The 26835-nt window shown below is 47.8% G+C and overlaps 2 protein-coding genes across 2 annotated transcripts; one reads left to right on the top strand and one right to left on the bottom strand.

The window, feature by feature from the left end:
• Positions 1-1526: 1526 nt before the first annotated feature.
• On the bottom strand, positions 1527-26055 carry Stard7 (StAR related lipid transfer domain containing 7). Its single transcript, XM_048352327.1, has 8 exons — positions 25426-26055; positions 17183-17391; positions 15475-15524; positions 12496-12606; positions 12334-12416; positions 11727-11826; positions 5863-5947; positions 1527-3247 (listed from the first exon to the last, which is right to left on the bottom strand). The coding sequence occupies exons 1-8, from the start codon at positions 25722-25724 to the stop codon at positions 3063-3065; spliced, it is 1122 nt and encodes a 373-aa protein (XP_048208284.1). The 5' UTR covers positions 25725-26055; the 3' UTR covers positions 1527-3062.
• LOC125356796 (translation initiation factor IF-2-like) lies at positions 25723-26791 on the top strand. The gene is made up of 2 exons (XM_048353502.1): positions 25723-26236; positions 26671-26791. The coding sequence occupies exons 1-2, from the start codon at positions 25723-25725 to the stop codon at positions 26724-26726; spliced, it is 570 nt and encodes a 189-aa protein (XP_048209459.1). The 3' UTR covers positions 26727-26791.
• The last annotated feature ends 44 nt before the right edge of the window (positions 26792-26835 follow it).

Genomic DNA, 26835 nt, shown 5'->3' with positions numbered 1-26835 from the left:
AGAAATGAGTTATTATTGGCTGATTCTGAGTTCCATGTAAGCTAACGGTGTGGTAAGACGTAACAGCAGAAGCAAGCAGATCTGGGAAGACTAAAACTTGTTTCTCTGTGTGAACACAGTAGACATGTAACACTTTCACACCAGCTAGTCAAGTTTGAGAACCAACATACTGTACTATTCATATGAAGTACAGGTGAAGCTATATTACAAATGGTAGGCTGTCTACTCTTCTAAATTAAAAATGGCCGAAGAGATAAACACATGGTATTAAACTGGCTTGAAGGGGCTATAAAGTTATCTGGGTGGCAAAAGGGAAAATCCCAAGTGTCATTGTTAGTACCTAGCATCCATGTGATCAAAAGCACACTCAAATGCTGATGGCTCATGCCTGTGAGCCCAGCCTTCTAGCTACTCAGGAGGTTGGGACCACCGAAAGGGGGCAGGGGAGCTCAGGCATTGAGGGAAGAGACAAACGCCATGCTTCCCATCAATCATTAAAAAATAGAAGGTCCAGGCACTGGTGCCTCGTGCTGTGATCCCAGCGACTTAGAGGATCAGAGCCAGCCTGCACAGAGAAGTCCAGTTACCCCCCAAAGTCTGAAATGGAGCAATGGCTCAACTTCCAGAGCACCAGCCTGAGCACAAAAGCCGAGGGCCAGCATCCAGGCCGCGTCCCAACCCAGGGCTGGCACACACACACAGGAGGTATGCAAGAGGAAGCACAGACGTGTTCACCACCAGTCCAGGAAGGGTGACAGTGGCTCGCCCCCGTGACTAGCTACGAAAGTACATCTGAGGACTCAGCTGTGGACAGCCAGCGCAGACAAACCCTCGAGACCAAGCCTGTCCCAACGCATCAGCCAAAGGCAAGAACTGGAGACCAAGCTCAGGTGGTACTCCCTGGACTCCCCCTCCCCCTACTCGCGCACACACACATATACACACACCATCTGAGCAAGCCCCAATAGCAGCCAATGTGGTCATCCTTTCCGGGGGTCCCTGGAGGGCCGGAGCGAGGAAACACCGTGCACTGGAGAGGCTCGCCTGCTCACCTCGTGTTTCCTATGGGCACAATCCTCCACGAACCCCAAACTCACGCTGTCCTCACAGTGCTCTGAAGATCACCAATCCTCCACAGAAATTTGGGTTCTGACAGAACAAATGTCCTATAAACCAACCCACCTTCCACCAGGCTCCTCTGCCAAGAGCCGGATTGCCCTCCTCCACAGAGGTCTCCACTGGCTCCTGCCCAAGTCCCCCCTGGGCTTCACTACTGCAAAGCACGGTACCATTTTCTCACCAAGGGTATGCATGAGTTAGCAGACCAAGATGCTAAAGGGGAAATAGGAGGTTAATTTGCAGTTGTCTGGATGCTCATTCGGAAAGGGCCTAGTCTAGAAAGAGGTGGCCAGCTTTGTGTGTCCATGTTTCCCCCAAGGCAACTCAAGCAGCGCTCCTTTCCACGTTGCTCGGGATGAAATGGTAAGCTCACCATTGCCCACCGCCATCTGTCCACAGGCAAATACTCCTTTGTACCAATCTTTATGTATTTATTCACACATTTGATAAAAAGATCACAGTTAAGAGCAAAATCATTACAATGACATAACTGTACAGAACCAAATTACTGTAAGTCAGAAGATGAGGCAGCCACAACCACTTAGCTCCTGTGCAGACTCGCACGCACACAGCTGGTCACAACCACAGCGCCAAGCTCAGACACGACCCAGAGAGCTTTCTCTGGTTTCTGTCAGGTCCTAGGGGAGAGAAATGTTGATAAAAAGATGCCAGACTGCTCAATGCAACTCTGATCTGCAAACAGCTCCGAGAAGAGACAAAACACTGGGGCTGTTAGTTGTTTCCTTGGCACAAAATTGAATCAACAACTACAAGGTCAAGGAGGGGCTTAATTAGTCTCAGGTTTAGATTGCTTTTCAACACCACAATAGTGCAGCAAGCAGGAAAAAAAGGAAGAAACTCCAGAAAAAAAGGGAGGATTTAAAATTTGATCCCTATTTTCCCAAAGGAAAACCAGTGAAGCCAACTAAGCCAGTACCATCTGGTACCACCCCACCAGTACGGCCTGCTTTTATTTCAGTTCTGGAGAGGGAAGGAAAAATCTTTTCAAGGAAAGAAAGGGTCACAGAAACCACATTCCCACAGCACTGAGTTTGAGGCATGCCTGCGTCTGTTCATCTGCACGGCCTGCCTACAGCCCGAGGGCACAGCCTCCCTTTCTCTTGCCTTTAGCCTTCTGAGGATAAATCAAACCTGCACTTTGGGAAAATGCCTGAACCAAAACAGTGTGTTTTCTAAGCAGTAGGGGTTCGGAGAGATAGAGTTCAATTCCCCCACGGCCTTTTTAATACAAAGATTTTTTGGTGTGCATTTCCATTGATGCTGCCAAAGGATCTGGTGATACGGAAGTCTAAAAGGGTTCGCCTCTAGCATTCCTGGCAATGGCTAAGGCTGGCAAAGGAGCAATGATCCAATGAATACAACTTTGAGTGGGGTGGTATTCTGCAAGAGGAGGAACTTCTTGGTACAAACTTCATGTCCCTAAAGATAAAAAGGTGAGGACAAGGCACTTAACATGGCCAAGTATCATTTGCACCCATCCACACGAGACCTGTTACCAAGAGTATCCCCGTGACCCACCGTGAGAGATGAACAGCCACCCCCACCCTCCAGGCCACTGCAGGATGGAAGGAAACCCACACCCTGCACAACCGGAGGTAAGATACGGAATGTCAGCAAGGAATCTACATGGAAGAAGCAAATGGAAGTCATCCCCTTCTGGGCCTGAGGTGAGAGGTCTGCTCCACACTAGCTCAGAGAAACACCGAATCTCAAAATGGCTGGCCTGAGAATAGGGCAGTCTCCGTTTGCGAGAGAACAATAAGGGCTCTGAATGAAGTCAAGACTCCAGTTAGTGAATTATCTTGCATTGGTGGTTACAGCAGATGCCTTCTAGTACATGTGGCTTGTCCCCGTGCTGTATCAGAGTGATAAGGGACTGAGACAGGGTTAGAAGTGTCTGTCCATCCACATCCCACAGTCTTTCAGGCATACTCAATCTGAGCAGGGCCATGACTACCGTCAGTCTTCCGCTCAGAGGGCTGGGAGGTGGCCTTGGCCTCAGGGTTCATTTCTAGAGGCTTAGCCGAGATGTAGTCCTTCACTTTGATCTCCATGTTCTTGGCTTTCAGAGTGGCTGTGTGAAGCTTCTCCAGGAAATCTGGCATGCCTGTAAGGAGATGGAGGAGTCCAGTTACGCTGACGTATAAACCAACAGCCGGCCAACAAGGGAAGGCTGTCTTCTGACCACAGGAAGCTTGCTCTTCCTTATGAAGATAACAGCCCGAATGACCTTGGTGTGACAGCTGCCTCCCAGATCGCATCCACATATTGCCGTGAAAACTACCTGTGAGCACTGACCCTTTCATACCGATCGGACCAATTAAATCCCAAGAAGGCTGAAAAATGATCATTTGTCAGCACACGCCTCTACAACCCTCCTCTGAGTAGCAGAAAACAGCATAATGAGCAAGGACACCAGTGGTCCATGCCTATATTAGCTACTCAAGAGGCTGGATGGGTGGGGGGGTAGGGGTAGGGGTAGGGGTGGCTGGGAATGTAGCGTAGTGGTAGAGTGCTTGCCTCACATGCATGAAACCCTGGGTTCGATTCCCCAGCACCACATAAACAGAAAAAGCCGGAAGTGGTGCTGTGGCCCAAGTGGTAGAGTGCTAGCCTTAAGCAAAAAGAAGCCAGGGACAGTGCTCAGACCCCGAGTTCAAGCCCCAGGACTGGAAAAAAAAAAAAAAAAAAAAGACTGTCAAGTGCCATAGCTCATGCCTGTAATCCGAGCTATTCAGGAGGCTGAGATGTGAGGATTGGGGTTCAAAGGTTGAAAGCCAGCCTGGACAGGAAAGTCCATGAGACTGTTTTCTCCAACTAACCACCAAAAACTGGAAGTGATGCTGTGGCTTAAAGTGGTAGAGCGCTAGCCTTTGCAAAAGAACTCAGGAGCAGCTTCCAGACCCTGAGTTCAAGCCCCAAGACTGACCGAAAAAAAAAATAAATCTTAAAGAGTAAAAATTAAATTAAAAGGTGGGCAAGTAAGATATGCACATGTTCAACAAGTATGTGAAATTATATTCAGCATCACTAACCACTAGGCAAATGCAAATTAAAACCACAATGAGATACTATTTCACACCCATCAGATGGCTCTAATAAAATGACAGGCCAATAACAAGTGTTGATGAAGACATGGAGAAACTACAACTGCCACCAAGTGCTGTTGATGAGTGAGTCAGTAGACTGTCAGTCACTACAATAGCCACCAAGTGCTGTTGATGAGTCAGTAGACTGTCAGTCACTACAACTGTCATCAATTGTTGCTGAAGAGTACAGTCACTCTGACAAAGCGTGACAGCTAAAATTTTAGGTACAAACTACTTTTAACAGTGATACTATTATTAAATATTTCTCCAAGATAAACAAAGACATATCTACATAAAATCTATACATTTCAAAGTGTGGTATATTTTTATCCACAAAAATGAAGTACTGAGGGCTGGGGATATGGCTTGCCTCGTATACATGAGGCCCTGGGTTCGATTCCTCAGCACCACATATACAGAAAATGGCCAGAAGTGGCGCTGTGGCTCAAGTGGCAGAGTGCTAGCCTTGAGCAGGAAGAAGCCAGGGACAGTGCTCAGGCCCTGAGTTCATGGCCTAGGACTGGCCAAAAATAAATAAATAAAAATAAAAATGAAGTACTGAGGAAGTGGTGCTGTGGCTCAAAGTGGTAGAGCACTAGCCTTGAGCCGAAGAGCTCAAGAACAGCGCAAGGCTGAGTTCAAGCTCCAAAACGGAAACAAAAATAAAAAATGAAGTACTGGTACATACTAGATAACACCGATGAACCTAGAAAATGTGCTAGAAATAATGTGAAAGATAGCTGGAAATGTAGCTTAATGGTAGAGTGCTTGCCTAGCATGCATGAAGCCCTGGGTTTGATTCCTCTGTACCACATAAACAGAAAAAAGACAGAAGTGGCACTGGGGCTCAAGTAGTAGATTATTAACCTTGAGCAAAAGAAGCTCAGGGACAGAGCCCAGGCCCTGAGTTCAAGGCCCAGGACTGGCAAAAAAAGAAAAAGCTTGGAGAGGAAGGTCAATCCAGACTAGCCTGGGCAAAAAGGAAGGCCCTATCTCAAAAGGGCTGGACAGTGTGAGCCCAAGGTTAAGTCTCAGTATTAGCACAGAAAAATAGGGAGTACGCTGGGAAAATGGCTCAGGCAATTAAGAGTATATGTGCCTAACAAGTGCAAAGTCCTGAGTTCAAACCCCAGAACTCCCAAAAAACAGTAACTTATCAAGGGCAAAGTCAAAGAGCTGCCAACTTAATTAGGTAAACGTCAAACAGAAACATTATCTCTGATCACCAGTGGTTCATACCTGTAATTTAGTTGTTCAGGGGACAGATTTGGAGGGTTGGAGTTCAAGGCCAGCTCAGGCAGAAAAGTCTACAAGACTTCATCTCCAAAAATAACCAGCAAAAAGCTGGGCTGGAGGTATAACTCAAGTAGTAGAGCACACAAGCCTAGTAAACCTGAAGGCCCAAAGTTCAAACCCAAGTACTAGTGAAAAAAAGACAATAGATCACTAATCTCTCCATTCTTCCCTTCAGGTATAAGAAAATACAGAAGCCAGGTGCTGGTGGCTTCCACCTGTAATCCTAGCCACTCAGGAGGCTAGGATCTGAGGCTTGAGGTTCAAAGCCAGCTCTGCTGGCATTAAGGAAACAAAGAAAAACAGAATGTTCAACCCAAGTTCCATGTGTCCTACTCACCGCTGGAAACCATCCAACTAACACAATAGCGAGGAAACACAGTCTGGGGATTGTCACTGTATGTCAACAAGTAGTCAAAGCCATTCTGGGAAAACAAAACACAACACAAAACAAAAGAAAACAAACAAACAACAAAAAAACACAGTAAAGATGAGGACATTTGAATTAACCACCCCAACCTCTGTATCATTACCACAGAATAACCATGATGATCAGACCCTGGAGCAGGGAATATCATTTGTTTTACCCTGTGCAAAACAAGTTCACCCTGAAGGCCTGGGACTGTTATTCATAGTCCTAGAGCTTTAAGCCTACTTGGCTCTAGGACTATGAATAACAGTCCCAGGCCTTCAGGGTGAACTTGTTGTCCAGTCAACAATCAACTGACAGGCTAGCTCCTGGTACGCAGGCAAAACAAATCATGTGGCTTCTACTAAACACAGGCTTTCCTTTTCAGAGTCTAAAATCTTATCTCGTACAAATAAGAGCACGTTATGTGACCAGTTCCCAATAAAAATGTGGGTCAGTCTCTACTAGATCTTTTGGCCAGAAACATGACACATTCATGCTGCTGGAAAAAGAGGTACATACAAATTGTTCCATATTACTCCTGTCTTTTCTCTTATAACCCAGCTGCATATCATCACTACATCATTGTCATTTCCATTTGTGGGGGAGGAGGGAGTGTTTGGAAGAGTCTCAATTGTAGCCCAGGCTGGCCTTAAATTCATAATCCTTCTGCCTCAGCCTCTAGAATGTTGAGACCACAAATATATGTGCCACCAGGCCTAGACCAGCTTATTTTTTGTTTTTGTCAGTTTGGGGACTGGAACTCAGGGCCTGAGGGCTGTCTCTGAGCTTTTTTTTGCCCAAGGACAATGCTCTACCACTTGAGCCACAGTTCCACTTTCTGTTTTCTGGTGATTAATTGGATATCAGAGTCTCACAGACTTTCTTACCTAGGCTGGCTTCAAACTGTAATCCTCAGATCTCAACCTCTTGAATAGACAGGATTACAGGCATGAGCAACTAGCACGAGCAAAGATGTTAATCTTTACCTATTCCTACTAGTGTTGTAGAGCTGACTCCATCTTGATTAGGGAAACATGGTAGGAAATGTTGGGGGGAATAGAGCTGACTCCATCTTGATTATTAGGTCAATCTGACCCCAAAATTCTGCTTCTGCAAATGGCTTATTTGCTCTACCCCCTGCGTCAACCTCCCACATTAATGCCACGCTTGCTTCATTTGTTGTTTGCTGTACCCCTGCGTCAAGCCCTACATCTGCGCTGCGCTTTTACCTTTATAAACCCCAATTTGAGGACTGCTCGGGGTCACGGTGGCAGCTCCCGAGTCTACACTGTGTCCCTGGCCGGCCAGCCCGCTTTTCACAGGCGTAGTTTCAGCACCCAAGTCTGTTGTATGTCTCCGGATGGGCAGTTTGCTTTTTTGCTTCCCCAATAAACCCATCTTTTTGCTTGAGGTTGTCTCTGAGTGGTGGACTCTTAGGGGAACATGGAACCCCCCCACCCCATAATACTAGTAATAACAGAACCACCAAATATGTATCACTATGTGTCCGAAATTGCTTCAATTTCTTTCATTGAGCCTACCATGCAAGTACAATTATCTTTTATTTTTCAGATGAAGAGGCGGAACACAATGTTGCCATATACACAGTGAGAGTTGAGAACTGCAACCCTGGGCCCAGCTCTGGCTCAGCTGGAGATTTAAAGCCTCCTGATCCTGAGAAGCCTAAGCCAATGACCTCCAGCTGCAAGAACAAGGAAAATCACTTTTATGTTCGCACTTGCCTTAAAGTAAACTTGGTCACAACCAGAAGTGGCAGAATTTCATCTTTTACCACTTCCCTAACGTGGACTGTTTACGTGTGAACGTCTGCTCCGTGGGTGTGGACCCCTGTGTTAGGTGCGCTGGGTGTGGACCCCTGTGTTAGGTGTGGTGGGTGTGCACCCCTGTGTTAGGTGTGGTGGGTGTGCACCCAATTAGGTGCGGTGGGGAAAAGAAACTCGCTCCAGTGCTTGCTTTGGGAGCAGGTAGTTACTAGGATAAACAGGGGTCCCAGAAGGAGAGGTAGAGGCTATCAAATAGGAAAAGTACTAGAAGCCACCACAAAGGCTGGCCACCCAGAATGAGGTTAACACGAGTCAAAGACTTTAAATCATTCTACCCAGAAAACACTTGGGCTAGGAAGTCAAGGGACCTGTATTCCCATCCCCATGCTTACAGTATCAGAAGGAGCCAAAAAAGAAGACAATGGACAATGCAGGAAGGAAGGAAACTGGATGGGAGAAACAAGAATAAACTAAACTACTTTCAATTTTCCTTATTTATAGATTAGACTTTAGAAGCCCTCAAGTACTTTTTTGTAATTTAATAAAACAAAATTAAATTCAAAGTGGAAAATAAATTACTCATGGGCTAAGGAAGGAGACATTCTTATCGCTAGTTGTCCAGCAAAAGGCCAGAAGTCATGAGCCAAAAAGCTGAGCAAGAGGTCCAGAGTTCAAGCCTAATACTAGCACACAAAAAAGAAATCGCCTCTAAATTCACAAAAGGCCAACCCAAACATGTTATCTGTCTTGTAATAAAGTGGTCCTACTGTCAGGTGCCGGTGGCTCAAACCTGTGACCTAGCTACTCACGAGGCTGAGATCTGAGGATCCCAGTTCAAAGCCAGCCTGGGCAGGAAAGTCCTAGAAACTCTTATCTCCAACTACGCAGATAAGGCTCAAGTGGAACAGCACTAGCCCTTCAGCCCTTCAGGGCATGCACCATAAATAGACGGATAGATGAAGTGATCTTACCAAGAACAAGAAACTAACTTAAATCTTTTAAAGGCTCTAGGTCTAACTACTAACACCCATGAAAAGACAGGAGACAGAGCCCATGGTAAGTGACACTGCAGACTCTGGGTAACGAGTCTGTAATAAACTATATAATGTATCACACAAGCCCAGGACTAAGAAGACTGATTCTTCAACCAACACAAATCCAAGAGAAAAAGAAGAAGGAATTACACTCATTTCAAGGAACTCAAGAGACAGTGAATGAATTTCATGTATAGTTCTATTTGGATTCTGTTCAAATAAGCCAAAGAAAAATAAACTGAAACAAAATAAAATTTTAAAAGAATTAAAAGCAATTCAAGCACTGATTCGATATTCAATTATTTTAGCCATAATTATGATATCAGAGTAATATTTTTAAAATATCTATAGAATCTTTAGAATACTAAGATATTTATACTATCTTCTATAGTAAAGCTAGAATTTATTTCAAAGTAGTCTAGGGGAAGACTAAACTGGATAAGTGGATCAATAAGATGCTAGCCTAGCAAGAGCAAGACCCCGAGTTCACATCCCAGTACTAAAAACATAAACTATATATTATATATGTGTGTGTATGTGTATACTCATATATGAGAAAAGCACAAAGGATACAGATAATACAAGTTTAACCAGAGCAGGTAACTGTTGAAGCTGGGAAAACATTTGTTGTGCCATTACCTCTACTTCAGTATCATTTGTATTCGTCTTAAATTTTCCATAAGTAAAAAGTCAAATGAACACAACACCTTACCTTGGCTAAAGGATCTACTTTCCATCTGTCAAATCCAAAGTGAGCTACCTGTGTTTTCTTTGTTTTGGCTGGTGGTGTGGCCTGGCACTGTCCATGAGCTCTTTTGCTCACGGCAAGCAACCTATCACTTTGAGCCATAACCACTTTGAGCCAGAGTCACTTACAACAGCAATCCTCAGATCTCAGCCTCCTGAGAAGCTAGGATTACAGGTGTGAGCCACTGGTATCCAGCTTACCAGGTTTTCAAGTATGTAATCTACCACTCCCTCTACAAATTCTACCCCCACTCCACCCTCATCCCCATCTGATGTGGGGCTTGAACTCTGGACCTGGGTGCTGTTCCTGAGCTCTTCAGCTCAAGGCTAGTGCTCTACCACTTGGGCCACAGTGCCACTTCCAGTTTTCTGGTGGTTAATTGGAGATAACAATCTCATGGACTTTCCGGCCCGGGCTGGCTTTGAACTGCGATCCTCAGATCTCAGCTTCCCAAGTAGCTAGGATTACAGGCGTTGAGCCACTGGCACCTGGCTACCCTCCCTTTTAGTATCCACGTCCCTAACCACAAGCAGAACTTATTCCTATCGTTGTCCTTGCTTCTCACAAAAATTAGTCCTTTTCATAAAAGCTTTTCACAAAAAAATACTTAAGAATTACAATGATCTTTATACATCACCTCTGTAATAACAATTTAGAAATTCTTAGTTCTCTTAATGTAGTGGAAGAAGTACTCCTTGGGTGCCACTTAGATACAATCCACTCTGCAAAGGGCTATTCATCCTAACATCATTTCTAAACCTTCTGTTTTTGAGGCAGGGTCTCCCTATTTAACCTAGGCTGGCCTCAGACTCACTCTGTAGTCCAAAAAGACTTCTAACTTGTAATGCTCCTGCCTCAGTCTCCCTGTGCTGACAAGTGTCAACATGCCAGCTCAAGTTCCCCCCCACCCCAGGAATACTTGGACCTAGTTCAGATTTCAAAAGCCGCACAGGGAATGAAGCAAGGCCTGTCTTCCTCCTCCGCAGCTTGGTCCCCAGTCTGACCTCACCTCCCATGGAGCTGAGAGCACAGGTATGCGCCACCACATTCAGCTTACTGAGTGAAACTGGCCTTGCTAACTTTTTGCTTGGGCTAGTTCTGAACTATAGGAATAAGACGACAGAGGTCTGAAGCTGACTCCAGACCCTATTTAACTGGAACCAAAAAGGGCTGGGAACATGGCCTCAGGCAGTAGAGCTCCTGCCTAGAAAGCTCAAAGGACTGAGTTCAAATCCCAGTACCACACCCACACTCCACTGAACTCTAAAACAAAAGCAGTAAGGAAAAACCAAGCCATTATAAAGTAAAACAGACCTAAAGTCAGCAACTACTGGCACCAGTAGGTATACTCACTCCCCAGAAAATGTGTATGTGTGTGTGTGTGTTGTTTTTATAAAGAGCATGGTGGCACAACTACAATTCCAGAACCTGGGTGGATAAAGCAGAGGAGAAGGATTGCAAATTTGAATCCAGGCTGAGCTACGTCTTAAGAACAGTCTTAAAACCAAAAAAAGACACCACTATTCTAAGAAGAGTCACAGAATTTAAAATCAGGGAGAGAACTTTAATCTAGCACTCCCATTTTACTGCCAAGGAAGCAGGAATCCAGGCTTTCAGTGCTTTGCCCACCAGGTTCACTCCAACTCCTGAAGAAAGCAGCTGACATACACCCAAATTAGCTTCTCTTAACTAGCTCTCAGGTGAAAGGCATCCCACAGGGCTCAGAATGTGGCTTAGCAGTAGAGTGCTTGCATGAAGCCCTGGGTTCAATTCTTCAGCACACATAAACAGAAAAAGCCAGAAGTGTTGCTGTGGCTGAAGTGGCAGAGTGCTAGCCTTGAGCAAAAAGAAGCCAGGGACAGTGCTCAGGCCCTGAGTAAAAGCCCCAGGACTAGCAAACAAAAAAAAGGGCATCCCACAAATTACTATTCCTTAGACCTTGGTGATTTTCCATTTGTTTCACCCTAGAGTGGGTGGTTGGGGAATTGGTCTCCAGAAGATGGTTCCCAGATAGGAAACCTGGTCTCGCCTTAGTAATTCTCCCAAATATAGACTCTGAAGCCAGGCTGAGGCGAGGGCCCAGCAATGGACTTTAATAAGCTCCAGAGGACACTGCTGTAAGCCAAGTTTGAGAACCACTGCCCTCCAGCCATTTATCCCCTACCCTAGTGCAGACAAAGAAAATTCTAGCCTCAAGACATTATTCTTAGGTGAAGTAAAACTCACCTCATCAAAGGACTTGTGGGGACGGATAACCATTTGGGATTCATAGGATCGAACCCGCACAAACTCTGGAGACTCTGGCACACTGGGGTGCTGCACAGCACTGCATGGGGGAAGGTGAAGAAAATCAAACTTCAGTAAACCTCAATGTAAGCCAAACAATAGCTAAGGTCAAAGAGAGGATCTGAAAAGCTGGCTCTGCTTTATTAAACCAAGGAAACAGGTGGGATCACTAAGATGAATACTACAAACTAAGCAAGGAAAGACAAGACAATAAACGGGGCTAGTTATTCTGAGAAAAAAATCTGTACAACTGAAAAATTTTCATTACAAACTAATTTGAGAAAATGAGGTAAGTCCCTTTTCAATTGGCAATGTACAGCTCACTATGTAGCACTTCTTTTTTAGTTAAAATCTTGCATCCTATCAGTCTTCCTAACCAGTCACAGTCCACTCCTCTTCCAGCTGGAACAGATGGAGCAACTGGCTGCTTTTAGAAAGCCTCCCCGGGAGACTTATGTGCGTGCCGAGAATACCAAAGCGGAGAGAGTCCAATGAGTGAAAGGCACAGCTAAGGGGAGCCTGCTAAGAGCCACGCAAGCACACCTACCGAGACACCAGCACCATCACGTTGTTTTCTTGATCCACACTGTATCGTCGGACATAAACATAATCCCGAGAGTACATAGGATACTAAGAAACGAAGGGAGAGGATTAGTAATGTGTACCACATGGGCTTGATAGAAGTAAACCCACAAGTAGGAATACTTACAGGGAAATGGGTTACCCAGTGAAGAACCTCAGAACCACTAACCACGTCCCTCTCGATCACCTCCAGCTTGATCACCAGAGCATCCCACTTTTTTCTATATTCTGTGTCCAGCTGCAAAAGAGAAGAGTATGAACCAAGAAGAGCTTGGACTTTTGACTCAGAACCTTTGTGGGGAAATAGTGATCTGAACTACAAATTAAAGTGTAAAAGGCATAGATAGCTATGCTTCAAATATATGGAAGTCATTTTGTGATCCTTAAGGTATTGTACAGAGTGGTTGCCATTTCAGGTAATGAGTATAATTCTTTTTGTACAATGTCACCCCTTCCTTTGCTTTTCTCCAGTTCCCTGCCCACAATCTGCAGTTCATTTCCCACATAGTGGAAACTGAACACTAAGACTGCATTTTGTTCATTGTTCCCCCAACCATTTCTGCATCCCCCCCTCCCCCCGCTTTATCACTTCTAAAAAAAAAAACAAAACACAATATAGCAGCAACAACAAGAAACCATGTTTCCATTTCCCGGTATAGCTATGCTTTCTGTAGACATTTGTAACATTTCTTTCATAAATTGAAAGTGAATCATTTAATCTTTTTGGTTTTTAGGGTTTTTTGTCCTGGTCATGGGGCTTGAACTCTAGGCCTGGGTGCTGTCCCTCAGCTCTTCAGCTCAAGACTTCGGGTTTTCTGGTGGTTAGTTGGAGATAAGAGTCTCACAGACTTCCTTGCCAGGGCTGGCTTTGAACCTCACTCTTCAGATCTCAGCCTCAGTAGCTAGGATTACAGGTATGAGCCACCAGCGCCTGACTTTGGTTTTTAGGTTGTTTTTTTTACCAGTCCTGGGGCTTGGGACTCAGGACCTGAACACTGCCCCTGGCTTCTTTTTTGCTCAAGGCTAGCACTCTGCCAACTTGAGCCACAGCACCACTTCTGGCTTCTTCTGTTTATGTGGTACTGAAGAATCGAACACAGGTATTTATGAACGTTAGGCAAGCACTCTACAACTAAGCCACATATCCAGTCCTTGGTTTTTAGTTTTTGAGACAGACTTACTATGTAGCCTAGGCTAGCCTTAAACTCATACTCCTCCTGGTTAAGCCGCTCGGCTGCTAAGATAACAAGCATATAGGAAGTGGAGTTGTGGCTCAAATGGCAGAGTGCTAGCCCTTAACAAAAAAGCTCATAAACAGTGCCCAGGCCCCAAATTCAAGCCCAGGATCAGCAAAAAACAAAACAAAAAAACAAAAGCAAAACAAAACAAAAAAGGCAGCCAGGGAGGTTAGTAACTCATGCATGTAATCCCAAAACTCAGACTGAGGTAAGAAGATCTCAATTTCAAGCTGAGTAACATAGGGTGACCCTGTCTCAAAAGAAACAAGGTCTGAAACAAAAAGAAAAAGAAAACAAGGTCTGGAGATGTAGTTCAGTGGTAAAGAACTAGCCTGGCATGTTTAGGGCCCTTAGTTCTATCCATTACACTGAAAGAAGGGGAAAGGAAGGGAGCGGGGAAGGGGGGAGACTATCTCTATTGCAAAAGACAGACATATTATGCACATGAAAATCAACAAAAATACAACACAAACGAACAAAAATCCAGTACCTAGGTGAAAGTGCACTTGCATGTTATTAGTAGGTGTTACAATCAACTTGTAAATAGTTTGGTAAAACAAATGCAAATACCAGGAAGCAAAATTTCTATGTAGAATTCTAGGTGGTCCTAACTCCCTTCTCATTTTTTTTTTTTTTTTTTGGCCATTCCTGGGCCTTGGACTCAGGGCCTGAGCACCATCCCTGGCTTCTTCCCGCTCAAGGCTAGCACTCTGCCACTTGAGCCACAGCGCCCCTTCTGGCAGTTTTCCATATATGTGGTGCTGGGGAATCGAACCGAGAGCTTCATGTGTAGGAGGCAAGCACTCTTGCCACTAGGCCATATTCCCAGCCCCTCATTTTTATTTTAAACATCTTCCCACTCCAACAAATACTCAGCACCTTTAAAATAAATACCTTCATCAGAGAAATGTTCCAGACTAAAAGAAGTTCTAGAGACATGGTAACTAAATGGAATCCTAACTGGGTTGAACTGAAGAGGAAAATTTTATTAAGGACATTACTGGGCCAACTGATAAAACCAGATCATATTAAAGTGTTTAGCAAGCCAGGAGCCTGTAATGCGAGTTACTCAGGAGACTGAGATTTGGAGAATCAGTTTGTAGCTAGCCTGGACAGAAAAGTTGGCATGACTCCATCTCTAAAACAACCAGCAAAAAGCCAAGCTGGAGACATGACTTAAGTGGTAGAGCAACAGCCATTAGTACTGGCACACAAACACACTGATATAATTCAATTTTAAAAATGTACGCACAGTTTCAGGAAATACACACTGGGGGATTTAGGAATAAATCTGTAACCTGCCCCTGAATTGTTCCGGGACCAAAAAAACACAAAAACCAAAATCCTTATAAATATGTTAAAGCATCAGAATCTATCCTCCAACTTGGATCTTCTCAATGCTGCTCAACAGCTGCGAGTGGGAGATGGTAGGCAGAATGTCTCGTCCTCACATTTATAAGTCAAATGTTTACTCAGAGCCGGGTGCTGATGGCTCTGGTACCTGTCATCCTAGCTACTCAGGAGGCTGAGATCTGAAGATCACAGTTCAAAGCCAGCCCTAGCAAAAACACACTCTGATGACCAAATAACTGCTCAGAAACCAGAAGTGGAGCTGTGGCTCAAAGTGGAATGGTCCAGCCTTGAGCAAAAGAGCTCAGGGATGGCACCCAGGCCCCAAGTTCAAGCCCCACAACCAGCCCCCTCCCCCCAGAAAAAGGTTTACCCAGATGCTATGGGATGTGGATAAGATGTGGCTATATCAAAGCCAGTATCATTTGAGTTAGAAAAATTAATTATGTGGACAATGGTAACTGATGTGCCACTGATGGGCTAGGAAGCTACAAATGTGGAGAGAAAAATTAACTCACCTGAACATTGAAGAACTGCCGAGGTGTCACATCTGTGTAGGTTCCAAAAACTAGAATAACAAGAAAGAAGAGATACTTGCATCATATTCCTGAGATTTGCACCTCCCCTTTCAACTCTAGATGTTAAGAGGGTCTCAAACTAGAAATCATGCTCAGACAGAAAAGCAAGATTAACACGACTTCTAGCCAGGGAGTCACTTGGCATACAAAAAAATTTAAATAGGCTGGGAATATGGCCTAGAGGTAAAAGTGCTCGCCTCGTATACATGAAGCCCTGGGTTCGATTCCTCAGCACCACATATATAGAAAAAAAATGGCCAGAAGGGGTGCTGTGGTTCAAGTGGCAAAGTGCTAGCCTTGAGCAAGAAGCCAGGGACAGTGCTCAGGCCCTGAGTCCAAGCCCCAGGATTGGCAAAAAAAAAAAAAAAAAAAAAAGGGGGGGGGGGGTTGGGGATATGGCCTAGTGGCAAGAGTGCTTGCCTTGTATACATGAGGCCCTGGGTTCGATTCCCCAGCACCACATATACAGAAAACAGCCAGAAGTGGCGCTGTGGCTCAAGTGGCAGAGTGCTAGCCTTGAGCAAGAAGAAGCCAGGGACGGTGCTCAGGCCCTGAGTCCAAGGCTCAGGACTGCCCCCCCCCCAAAACAAAATTTAAATAAATAAAACAAAATAAGCCCAGCTCTCGTGGCTCACTAGCTATTTAGAAAACTGAGATCTGAAGATCATAGTTCAAAGCCAGCCTGGGCCTTGGCCTAGGCCACAGTCTCAGCCACTACATGAGACTCATCTCTAATAAACCACCAGAAAACTGAAGTGGCACTGTGGCTCACGTGGTAGAGCACTAGCCTTGAGCTGATGAGATCAGGGACAGGCCCAGAGTTCAAGCCCCATGATGGAAAAAATAAATAAATAAAATAAAAACATGACAAGCCAGGTGCTAATGGCTCACACCTATTAACATTAGCTATGGAAACTTAGGTTAGAAGCTAGCCTGGGGAGACAAATCTGGGCCTTTTATCTCCAATTAAAATTGGAGGTACAGCTCCAGTGGTAGAGCGCTAACCATGAGTGAAAAATCTGAGCAAAGACAGGTGCCAGTAATCCCAGCTACCCACGAGGTTGAGATGAGGACTGAGGTTCAAAGCCAGCCCATGCAGGAAAGTCTGTGAGACTCCCTGTCCAATTAAGTACAAAAACCTGAAAGTGGAGTTGTGGCTCAAATGGTAGAACACTAGCTTTGAGCAAAAAAGCTCAGGGACATTGACCGGCCTAGTTCAAGTCCCAAGACCAGGGAACACACGTGCAAAGGAGGGCACATGTTCCCGTACATGTGCATGCACGTGCACATACATGCACAGACACACAAACACACACAGTTTTTTTTTTCCCCAAGAAACAGCCTGAACCAAACAGATTGAGGAATTATGAGAACCAGAAGAGCTCATCAGGGGCTGGAATGTGGCCTAGTGGTAGTGCTCGCCTCATATATATGAAACCCAGGGGGGTTCCATTTCCTCAGCACCACATGTACAGAAAAAGCCAGAAGTGGCGCTGTGGCTCAAGTGGTAGTGTGCTAGCCTTGAGCAAAAAGAAGCCAGGGACAGTGCTCAGGCCCTGAGTTCAAGCCTCAGGACTGGCAAAAAACAAACAAACAGAAGTGTTCATCACCTGGGCAGCCATGGAACACACATAAAAAGCAAGCTCACCTCGGTACTGGTAAAGGTGGGTGCCTATAATTGGGCGCCGCCACAGCTTAAAATGTTTTTTATCCATCACCATTTCCCATGGTTCCTCTTTGTCCTTTAACTCTTCAGTCCCTTCTGTTTGGGATTTTGATTCTGGAGGGTGGTGCTCGACTCCAGAGCTCTGAAATACGCTTGACATCTCCTCCAACCGTTTCATCTCATTAATGGATCTAGAAAGACAAAAACAGGCATGGGATAGGCAGTTATCATTCCTATGGAATGAGGTGTCCACACAAAGACCTACAGAACGTGTAGCTTTAACAGTATCTATCTGTTAAGTGAAAGCTGAGTTTCCAAGTTTGAATCCTACCTAGCCCACCCTGCATGAAGTTGAGCAGCACAGAGGACTGAACCCGATGCCAGGAGTGGGCCAGGTGAGCTCTCCAAGTTGAGCTGCACACAGCCCCATCACGAACTAAGTCAAACAAATCACTTGGTCAATCCCCATTTCCTCTTCATATTCTCCTTGTTGTTGTTGTTATTGTTCTCCTTCTCCCTCCTTTCTTCTTTTGCCAGTCCTGGGGCTTGAACTCAGGGCCTGAGCACTGTCTTCTTTTGCTCAAGGCTAGCACCTCTACCACTTGAGCCACAGCACCACTTCCGGCTTTTTCTATATATGTGGTGCTAAGGAATCGAACCCAGGGCTTTGTGCACACTAGGCAAGCACTCTACCACTAAGCCACATACCCAGCCCTCCTCTTTCTTCTTTTTTGGACCAGGACCAAAGTTTGAACGCATGGCCTTGCTCTTGCTTAGTTTGCTTGCTCATAGGTGGTACTCCACCACTTGAACTATACCTCCAGCTCTGCTTTTTTCTCACTAATTGGAGATAAGAGTGTAAGGATTTTTCTGCTGCCTCCAAACCAAGATCCTCAGATCTCAGCCTCCTATGTAGTTAGGATTGTGAGCATGAGCCACCAACACCTGATATCATTTCTTAATCTGTAAAATCTCAAATGATCATGTACCTTTTTCCTTTTCTTTGTTAATGTGGCATAGTAATCTTCCATGTAATAAACCAATCTTACTTTCCTGGGATAAATCCAACTTGTTCATGGGGCATAATCTCTTTTATGTTATTAAATTCAGTTTGTTGGTACTTTATTCAGAACTGCATAAAGTTCTATCATATGTATCATTATATCTCATGTATGTAAAGAAATAGGGATGATATGCACAAATTGAGATAATGGTTGTATTTAGGGAAGAAGGAAAAATTCATATAGTGTACAAAGGAAAATTTTACTTCTTAAATATAACTGTATTTGTAACTGGTGGCTCACGCCTATAATCTTAGCTACTCAAGAGGCTATGATCTGAGAACTGAGATTCAAAGCCAGCTAGGGCAGTAAAACTCATTAGACACTCATCTCTAATTAACTACCAAAAAAGCCTAAAGTGGAGCTATGGGCTCAAGTGGTACAGCATTAGCCCTGAGCACAAAAAGGTCAGGGACAGCAGCATCCAGGCCCCAGGACCACCACAAAAAAAAAAAAAAAAAAAGAAAAAAAAAATACAAACACACATACATACATACATATTATTTATTTATTTTGCCAGACCTGGGCCTTGGACTCAGGGCCTGAGCACTGTCCCTGGCTTCGTTTTGCTCAAGGCTAGCACTCTGCCACTTGAGCCACAGCGCCACTTCTGGCCTTTTCTATATCTGTGGTGCAGAGGAATCGAACCCAGGGCTTCATGTATACAAGGCAAGCTCTCTTGCCACTAGGCCATATTCCCGGCCCCCTTTGATTAAAATAATCTATGAAAGGAAATATCTCATTTTGAGTGCAGCTGAAATCCCTTACTAGGGAAGGGTGGTAAAATATACCTTAAATCAGATATAAAACCAGTCATGAGAAGAGTCTTTCTAGGGATGCTAGTGGTTCCAGGCAGGCCAATTACAAACCCTGCAGCCCCAAGGAGACCAAGCCTCAGCACAGCACTTTACAGAAACACAGCACAAGGAGCAGAGCTCCCCCGGGGCTGAAGAACACAAGGTACTGGCATTGTCCCAAAGCAGGGCCTTCCAGACTCTACCCACAGAGCCAGGCATCTGCAATTCAAAAGATGGCTTGTCACACCTCTAGGCTTTGGAGCTGGGTGGACAGGACAGTCTCCCATCCCCTGGCCAGGATCCAGGATGTCTGTGACAGCCCCCAGCACCTGGCCAGGCAATGGCTGTGACTCCATTTCTGCATTACAGTAGCACCAACTGATACAGAGCACACTTCAATAATAATTAAGCAACATTGATGAAGGTCTTTCCTACTACATAATTAAGAAGGGTTAGGAATCTTTTGTGTTCCCCAATAGAATACCAGGAGTTTATAAAAGAAATGTGGCTTAGTGGTACAGTGCTTTGCCCGGGGGTTCAATTCCTCAATACTACATACACAGAAAAAGCCGGAAGTGGAGCTGGGGCTTAAGTGGTAGATTGCTAGCCTTGAGCAAAAGAAGTAGCTCAGGGACACTGCCCAGGGCCTGAGTTCAAGACACCCCCCCCCCAAAAAAAAAGAATCATGGTTTAAAAGGCTCTAAGAAAATCAACAACTACAGGAAAAAAAATTTTTTAGATAGATCTTGCTCTCTAGTCTAGGCTGACCCTTAACTCCTAGGCTCAAGCCATCATCCTCTAGCCTAGCATACTCTCCCCCAAGCTGGGGGACACACATGCATAACCACCTCCAGCTTACATTCTTTGACTAGCACAACAGGAATAGAGCTAGACTTCCTCACGAAAATGTAAATTATCAATACAGCTATTGTGTCCCAAGATTTAAGAGTACTTGAAAAGTCCTCATTTCCATACACTAACATAGCAGACAGTACCCCCCACACAAATGCTATCACACATACTACATGGGTGGGTACATCTATCTCTTTAGTCTGCTATGCCAAATCTCATTTGAACAGGATCAGTGTCTAAACATTCACATCTAAGAGACTTAGTTAATAATAGAAAAGGGCAGAAGAGATTATTCCCCAAATGGTAACCAAGTCAGTAGATTAGTAAAAGGGGAAGGATAGCCTGGGCTTCTTTTTCCAGCAGGAAATGTCTTTCCGTACTTGAGAAAGGCTAAACTAGAGGCACACAATAAAACACAGTACACAAGTCATTCTCACTCTAAAAACCCCCACTTTCAGTCTACTAAAAGCGCATTCCTGGGCTGGGGATATAGCCTAGTGGCAAGAGTGCCTGCCTCGGATACACGAGGCCCTAGGTTCGATTCCCCAGCACCACATATACAGAAAACGGCCAGAAGCGGCGCTGTGGCTCAAGTGGCAGAGTGCTAGCCTTGAGCGGGAAGAAGCCAAGGACAGTGCTCAGGCCCTGAGTCCAAGGCCCAGGACTGGCCAAAAAAAAAAAAAAAAAAAAAAAAAAAGCGCATTCCTCTTTCCTAATGAGCCTCTGCTCCTATTTTCCTTCTATTTGCCAAGTTATTTTACCTCATTTACCGGCTAGAGACCTTGGCAGTCCCCATAGTCCTCTAGATCCACATGCATGGTTCCTTCCCCTCTTCCTTAAAACACAACTACCACCAGTTATGATCTGAGGGCATGTCCCCTTCTACAGGGGTCTCCTGGGTCATCCAGGACCTGGCTGTCCTAATCAATCAGTAAGAAACTTTTGTTTCTCCTACACACACAGCCCCTCCTCCTGACTCAGCCAGAGATCCTGCCCTCCGCACAGCACACAGTGTGAGACAAGGCTCCAAAATGACTGTGATGAAGCTATACTTGCAATTAGGAAAGTCAGACAGCTGCCACATCTCACAAAATCCCTACTCAAATTCCAAAGCACTATCAAAGTCACAAGTTTTTAAAATTTAGGACACATCTTGAAATAAGATCTAAACTAGTTCATGGCAGCTGTGGTTAGTGGTAAAACAGATAATCTCAAAAAACTGAGGCCCCTTTTATGTTGTTCTGATGATCTAAGAAAGGCTTATCAGTAAAATACACCAAAGTAACAGTGACCAAAAAGAGTGCCTTTATGCCAAATGGATTTTCCATTGACCATTTATCCAGTTAATAACATACTGAAAAGTTTAATGTATTCTGACAGAAAGAGGAGATGGCTAGCATTCTCTTATTAAGCTTTACTGGCACTTATTTTACTCAAACTTCCAGAGCAATGAGCTGTAACTTAAAAAGCAAAAAAAAAAAAAAAAAGGGATGTTAATGGAACATTTTCTCCTAGATTTTTTTTATTTCTTAATATCCTTCCTCTTTTTGTTCCAAAGCAATAAAAAAAATTACTTCTGTATTTTTCCGATAGATTTGTTCTAGGTTCAGAGAATGCCAGCTAGCATCAAAAATAGAAGGCAAAGTTATTTTGTTTGTTTACTTGAAGCCAAATGGCTAAGACTACTAGAGCAAGTATTTAAAAGATCTGATTTCTGCAGCTGGCCCCAGCAGTGAATCAAAATCACTTGCTGAAGTTACTTCTCTGCCTAAGTAAGATTAGTAAGATCTTATTCAGTAGCATGTTATTAAGCATCAAAATTTAGAAAATATTCTTTTCCACTGTGAATAGAAACTCAAATAACATTTAAAAAATAAAAATAAATAAATAAAAACCAACATGGGCCAAATGTGGTGGAACAGATCTGAGTTAGGCAGAAACAACACCAGTTGGTTTCCAGTTTGGACTGGGTTATATAGTGAGACCCTGACTTCAAACAAAGAAAAGAAAAAGAAAAAACATGAGCATATGCTGCTTTTCCTATTAAGCCAGAACACACCAACACTATGAGAATTACTTTATGCTGGACAAGTTGATACAGAAGCCACGCCACACAGATGGGCCAAAGGATGTAATTTAGGGGCCATGTTCTCCCATCAACAATGAAAGAAATGTGCTTGACCTGAGACAACTGTGCTCTATTCTGGAAACTACCCCAAAACTCTCACTAAAACAAATCTGTATGTTCCAAACTAGATGTAATCACCTCAGCCACGCTTATTCTAAAGCAAATATTTAAACATCAAGTAAAAACTTATACCACAATAATATACAATGTCTTACACTAGCTTCCTTACTAAAGTAACAAACATCAAATCTTAAAAATACATGAAAAGCTGAATGCAAGCATGAGCTGGACAGTAAGAATCCCAAAAGACCAAAAGGCACCAGTGGCTCATTCACGCCTATAATCCTAGCTACTCAGGAGACTGAGATCTGAGGATCCTATTTCATAGCCAGCTTGAGCAGACAAATCCAAGAAACCAGCAAAAAGCCAGAATCCAAAGCATGGCTCAAGTGGTTGTAGATGACAGTCCTGAAGCTCTGAGTTCGAGACCCAGTGTACATATACATGTACATATACATGTACACACACACACACACACACACACACACACACAGTAGCAACATTTGGGTTTCAGGGTATGCCTACAGAAAGACCCTGGTCTCAATTCCCATCACTCCCACCCAAAAGTATTCTAAATAGAATACTTTCATCTTAACTTTCTTCTCAGTCATGGGGCTTGAACTCCTGGCCTCCATTCAAGGCTAGGTTTCTACCACTTTGAACCACAGAGCCATTTCCAGTTTTGTAGTAGTTGACTGGAGATAAGCATCTCACCAATTTTCCTGCCCTGGCTGGCTTCTAACCCTGATCCTCAGATCTCAGGCTCCTGAGTAGCTAGGATTATAGGTGTGAGCCCCTAGAGATTGGCAAATCTTTCATGTTAACTCCTGCGATTGTTTACTGCACTGTTTCCTATCTGGCTTTCCCCTCCAGCTCTCTCTAATGAAGCTCTAGTCCAGAGGCTCCAGGATATAGCATTCATAAACATACACAAACTATCTAAGCATCAACTCTATTTAACATCCACTCCCAGAACTCTTTCCTTTTCTTTAGTTATCTTTTGTGACTTTCTTCTGATTTTCCTCCTTTCCCCTGAACATACTCAACTGAGGGTTTTTTTTTTGTTTCAAATTTTACCAATGTGCAAATACAGGTATCTTATCACCAAACAATAAAAACCCAGTGAACTGGATTTTCTTAACTTGAAAGTTTTCTCCCCATTTTTTATTACTGACAAGAAACTTGATGAATACAACAAAGTAATAACAGAATAAGAAGAACTAAGAAAAAGAGTTCATTCCTTATTTGTCAACAAGGTTGGCTGCTTTTTTTATTTTAAGTCACATGAATTTTCCTGCTAGGAAAGGTATTTCCAGTACTTAAGATGGAGTTGCTTTACCCACAATTCAGTGTTGCAAAAATAGCTGCTTGGCATCTCAGTGTTCACCTCTCCTGTCTGTGGAATAAAATTTACTGCTGTATTTCCACTTTTTACACTAAAGCAAAAATGTAGAATAACAGGTTGTCTCTTTGTAAAGCACTGTGTAGAATAAACAGACTGTGGAACTTACCAGGGGCTGGGGGAGAACTGGGATGGGAAGTGAAAAGGGATAGAAATCAGATTTTGTTAGAAGCAGCGTGCTCCTGTGGAGCACACTTAAATTTAAAAGAAAATGCAAGTGCTAAAGAGGTTTCCCTATGAGATTACCAAAAAACGACCACGTCTCAAATTTGGAGCTACTAGTAGTTCTAATTAGAAGTTAATGGTACTGATCTCTTTGCACACGAGTATTAGCGGCGAGTGTGACTTGAGAGCCCAAGGACAGTATTCCTGAAGTGTCCAAGTATCAAAGGACTGAAATAATCCTTATAAATTTACACGTCTGCACTAATGGTTCGTGCAAATCGGGCAAATCCCTCAGCCTCTTAGGCCAGCCGAGACGCGAGTCACCATGACGGAGACTTATCCGGGCATCCCCCCCCACTCCCCTCCCAGGTGGATCGCAGCTTCGGGGTAAGATTAAGTCCCATTCTGAGTTCGCACTTTTGGGGATTTGTTACAGATAACGAGGATCAAAGGTCCCCGTGCTGGCAACGTCGAGCGTGTGTTTTTACAATGTTTCCTTAGCCTGGGAAGTCTCCCCGCGTGGCTAGACGGACGTCCGCCTCACGTGCAGTGACACCAGACCAGAAAAAGACATCGACCGAATGGGCAGGCACCCCGCGGGTGGCTGAGACGGCTCCGTCCGCGGCGGCGTCCCCACGAAGGGCCGGGCGGGGGACCCCTCCCCCCGGCCTCGCTCGGGCCCCCGGCACGGGCCCCCCCTCCCCCCGGGCTCGCACGGGCCCCCGGCACGGATCCCCCACCCCCGGGCTCGCTCGGGCCCCCGGCACGAGTCCCCCTCCCCCCTGGCACGGATCCCCCACCCCCGGGCTCGCTCGGGCCCCCGGCACGGGCCCCCCTCCCCCCGGGCTCGCTCGGGCCCCTGGCACGGATCCCCCACCCCCGGGCTCGCTCGGGCCCCCGGCACGGGCCCCCCTCCCCCCGGGCTCGCTCGGGCCCCCGGCACGAGTCCCCCCTCCCCCCTGGCACGGATCCCCCACCCCCGGGCTCGCTCGGGCCCCCGGCACGGGCCCCCCTCCCCCCGGGCTCGCTCGGGCCCCCGGCACGAGTCCCCCTCCCCCCTGGCACGGATCCCCCACCCCCGGGCTCGCTCGGGCCCCCGGCACGGGCCCCCCTCCCCCCGGGCTCGCTCGGGCCCCCGGCACGAGTCCCCCTCCCCCCTGGCACGGATCCCCCACCCCCGGGCTCGCTCGGGCCCCCGGCACGGGCCCCCCTCCCCCCGGGCTCGCTCGGGCCCCTGGCACGGATCCCCCACCCCCGGGCTCGCTCGGGCCCCCGGCACGGGCCCCCCTCCCCCCGGGCTCGCTCGGGCCCCCGGCACGAGTCCCCCCTCCCCCCTGGCACGGATCCCCCACCCCCCGGGCTCGCACGGGCCCCCGGCACGGGCCCCCCCTCCCCCCGGGCTCGCACGGGCCCTCGGCACGGGCCCCCCTCCCCCCGGGCTCGCTCGGGCCCCCGGCACGGGCCCCCCCTCCCCCGGGCTCGCTCGGGCCCCTGGCAAGGGCCCCCCTCCCCCCGGGCTCGCACGGGCCCCCCTCCCCCCGGGCTCGCACGGGCCCCCGGCACGAGCCCCCCCTCCCCCCGGGCTCGCTCGGGCCCCCGGGGGCACGAGTCCCCCTCCCCCCTGGCACGGATCCCCCACCCCCGGGCTCGCTCGGGCCCCCGGCACGGGCCCCCCTCCCCCCGGGCTCGCTCGGGCCCCCCTCCCCCCGGGCTCGCACGGCCCCCCCTCCCCCCCGCCCGCGGCGCAGCGCCGCGCTCACCTCTGCAGCTCCTCCTCCTGGATCCGCTCCTCGTCCCACACGAAGACCCCGGCGAGCGCCGCCATCAGGGCCGAGGCATGGCCGGGGCGGCCGCGCAGCCGGCGCCACAGGCGTCCGAGGAGCGCGCCGCGCGAGCTCTCCGAGTAGAGGCGGCCGTAGAGCTGGGCGATCTGGTGCGCGCGCCGCACGCGCAGGCCCGTCACGAAGCGGCACTGATTGGCCAGCGCGGCCAGCAGGCCCCCGCCCCGCGTCCCCGCCAGCCAGGCGGCCAGGGCGGCCGGCGGCCTCCGCGGGAACATGCTGCTGCGTCCGCGCACACGCGCGCGCCCGCCCGCCCGCCCGCCGCGAGGCCTCCGCGGAGCACCGGCCCGCCCGGGGCACGCAGGCCGCCGTCCCCGGAGCCCGCGCCTAAAAGGCTCTCCCCGCGCCCGTCCCGCGGCCCCGAAGCCGGGCGCCGCCCCTCATGTCCCTGCAGCGACGGCTGAGGAAGTCGGACCCCCCTCGGGGAGCGAGCCGCTGCGCCGGGGCCCCGGGTCCGGCTCGGCCGCTCCTCCGCGTGGCCCGCCGGCGCCCAGACCCGTGCTGCGGAGCGCGCGGGGACGGCCGGGCGGGCAGCTCGGGCCGGCGGCAGGCGAGGTCCCGAGCGTTCCGCGTCTGCCCCTCGCGCCGCCCGCCCGCAACCTACCCCGTCCGCGCCGCCCGCGCTCCGATTGGGCGCGGCGGGGACCCTCGGGCTCTGATTGGTGGCGCCGAGCGCTCGTCACGGCCCGCGCCCGCCCTGACGCGCCTGCGCCGCGGCACCGGCAGCAAGGTAGGTGACACGGCGGCGAGGGCTGGTCAAGGGCGCCTCGGAGCGTGACCGTGGGACCCCGGCGCCACCGCCCTTTCGGGCCGTCTCCCCGACCCCGCCCGCGGAGAGGCGCGGCCAGGTGCGGTGAGAATCCCGAGCGGTGTGGGTTGGTGCTTAGAGGCGGGGTCCCCGCCCGGTCCTCGGGGCCGCACGTCGGGTCCGGGCAGGGCCTCTCGGCGCGGCCCGTGCGGGGCGCTGGGGGCGCGCCAGGCCCGGGGAGGGGGTCGGGGTGGGGGGGGAGGGGGAGGCGGTGTGACGCGCCCGGCCGGGTCTCCCCGCCCCCTCGGAGGCGCGGTCCTCGGAGGGCGGTCCGCATCCCGGGAGCCCGCCGGGGACACCCACGTGGGCAGCGGTCCCAGCAGGCGGAAGCAGTCTGTGCCCTTCCCACCCAACAGGAATGCGGACAGGCCTCCCCAACCGGCCGGCCTCGCGCGGGGAACGACCTAGCTAACGTGGTTTCGAGCGACAGTGAGGTACCACCCCGCACCCGACCGACCTCATAAAGACGACGCGTGGCTGGACACCCAATAGGAAACCCTTACGCGAAGTGGTTTCCTTAC

The sequence above is a fragment of the Perognathus longimembris genome, chromosome 8, assembly GCF_023159225.1.
Source record: "Perognathus longimembris pacificus isolate PPM17 chromosome 8, ASM2315922v1, whole genome shotgun sequence".
NCBI classification, from domain to species: Eukaryota; Metazoa; Chordata; class Mammalia; order Rodentia; family Heteromyidae; genus Perognathus; species Perognathus longimembris.
Note: the sequence above shows the minus strand (reverse complement) of the source record. Positions and strands in the feature narration are given on the sequence as shown.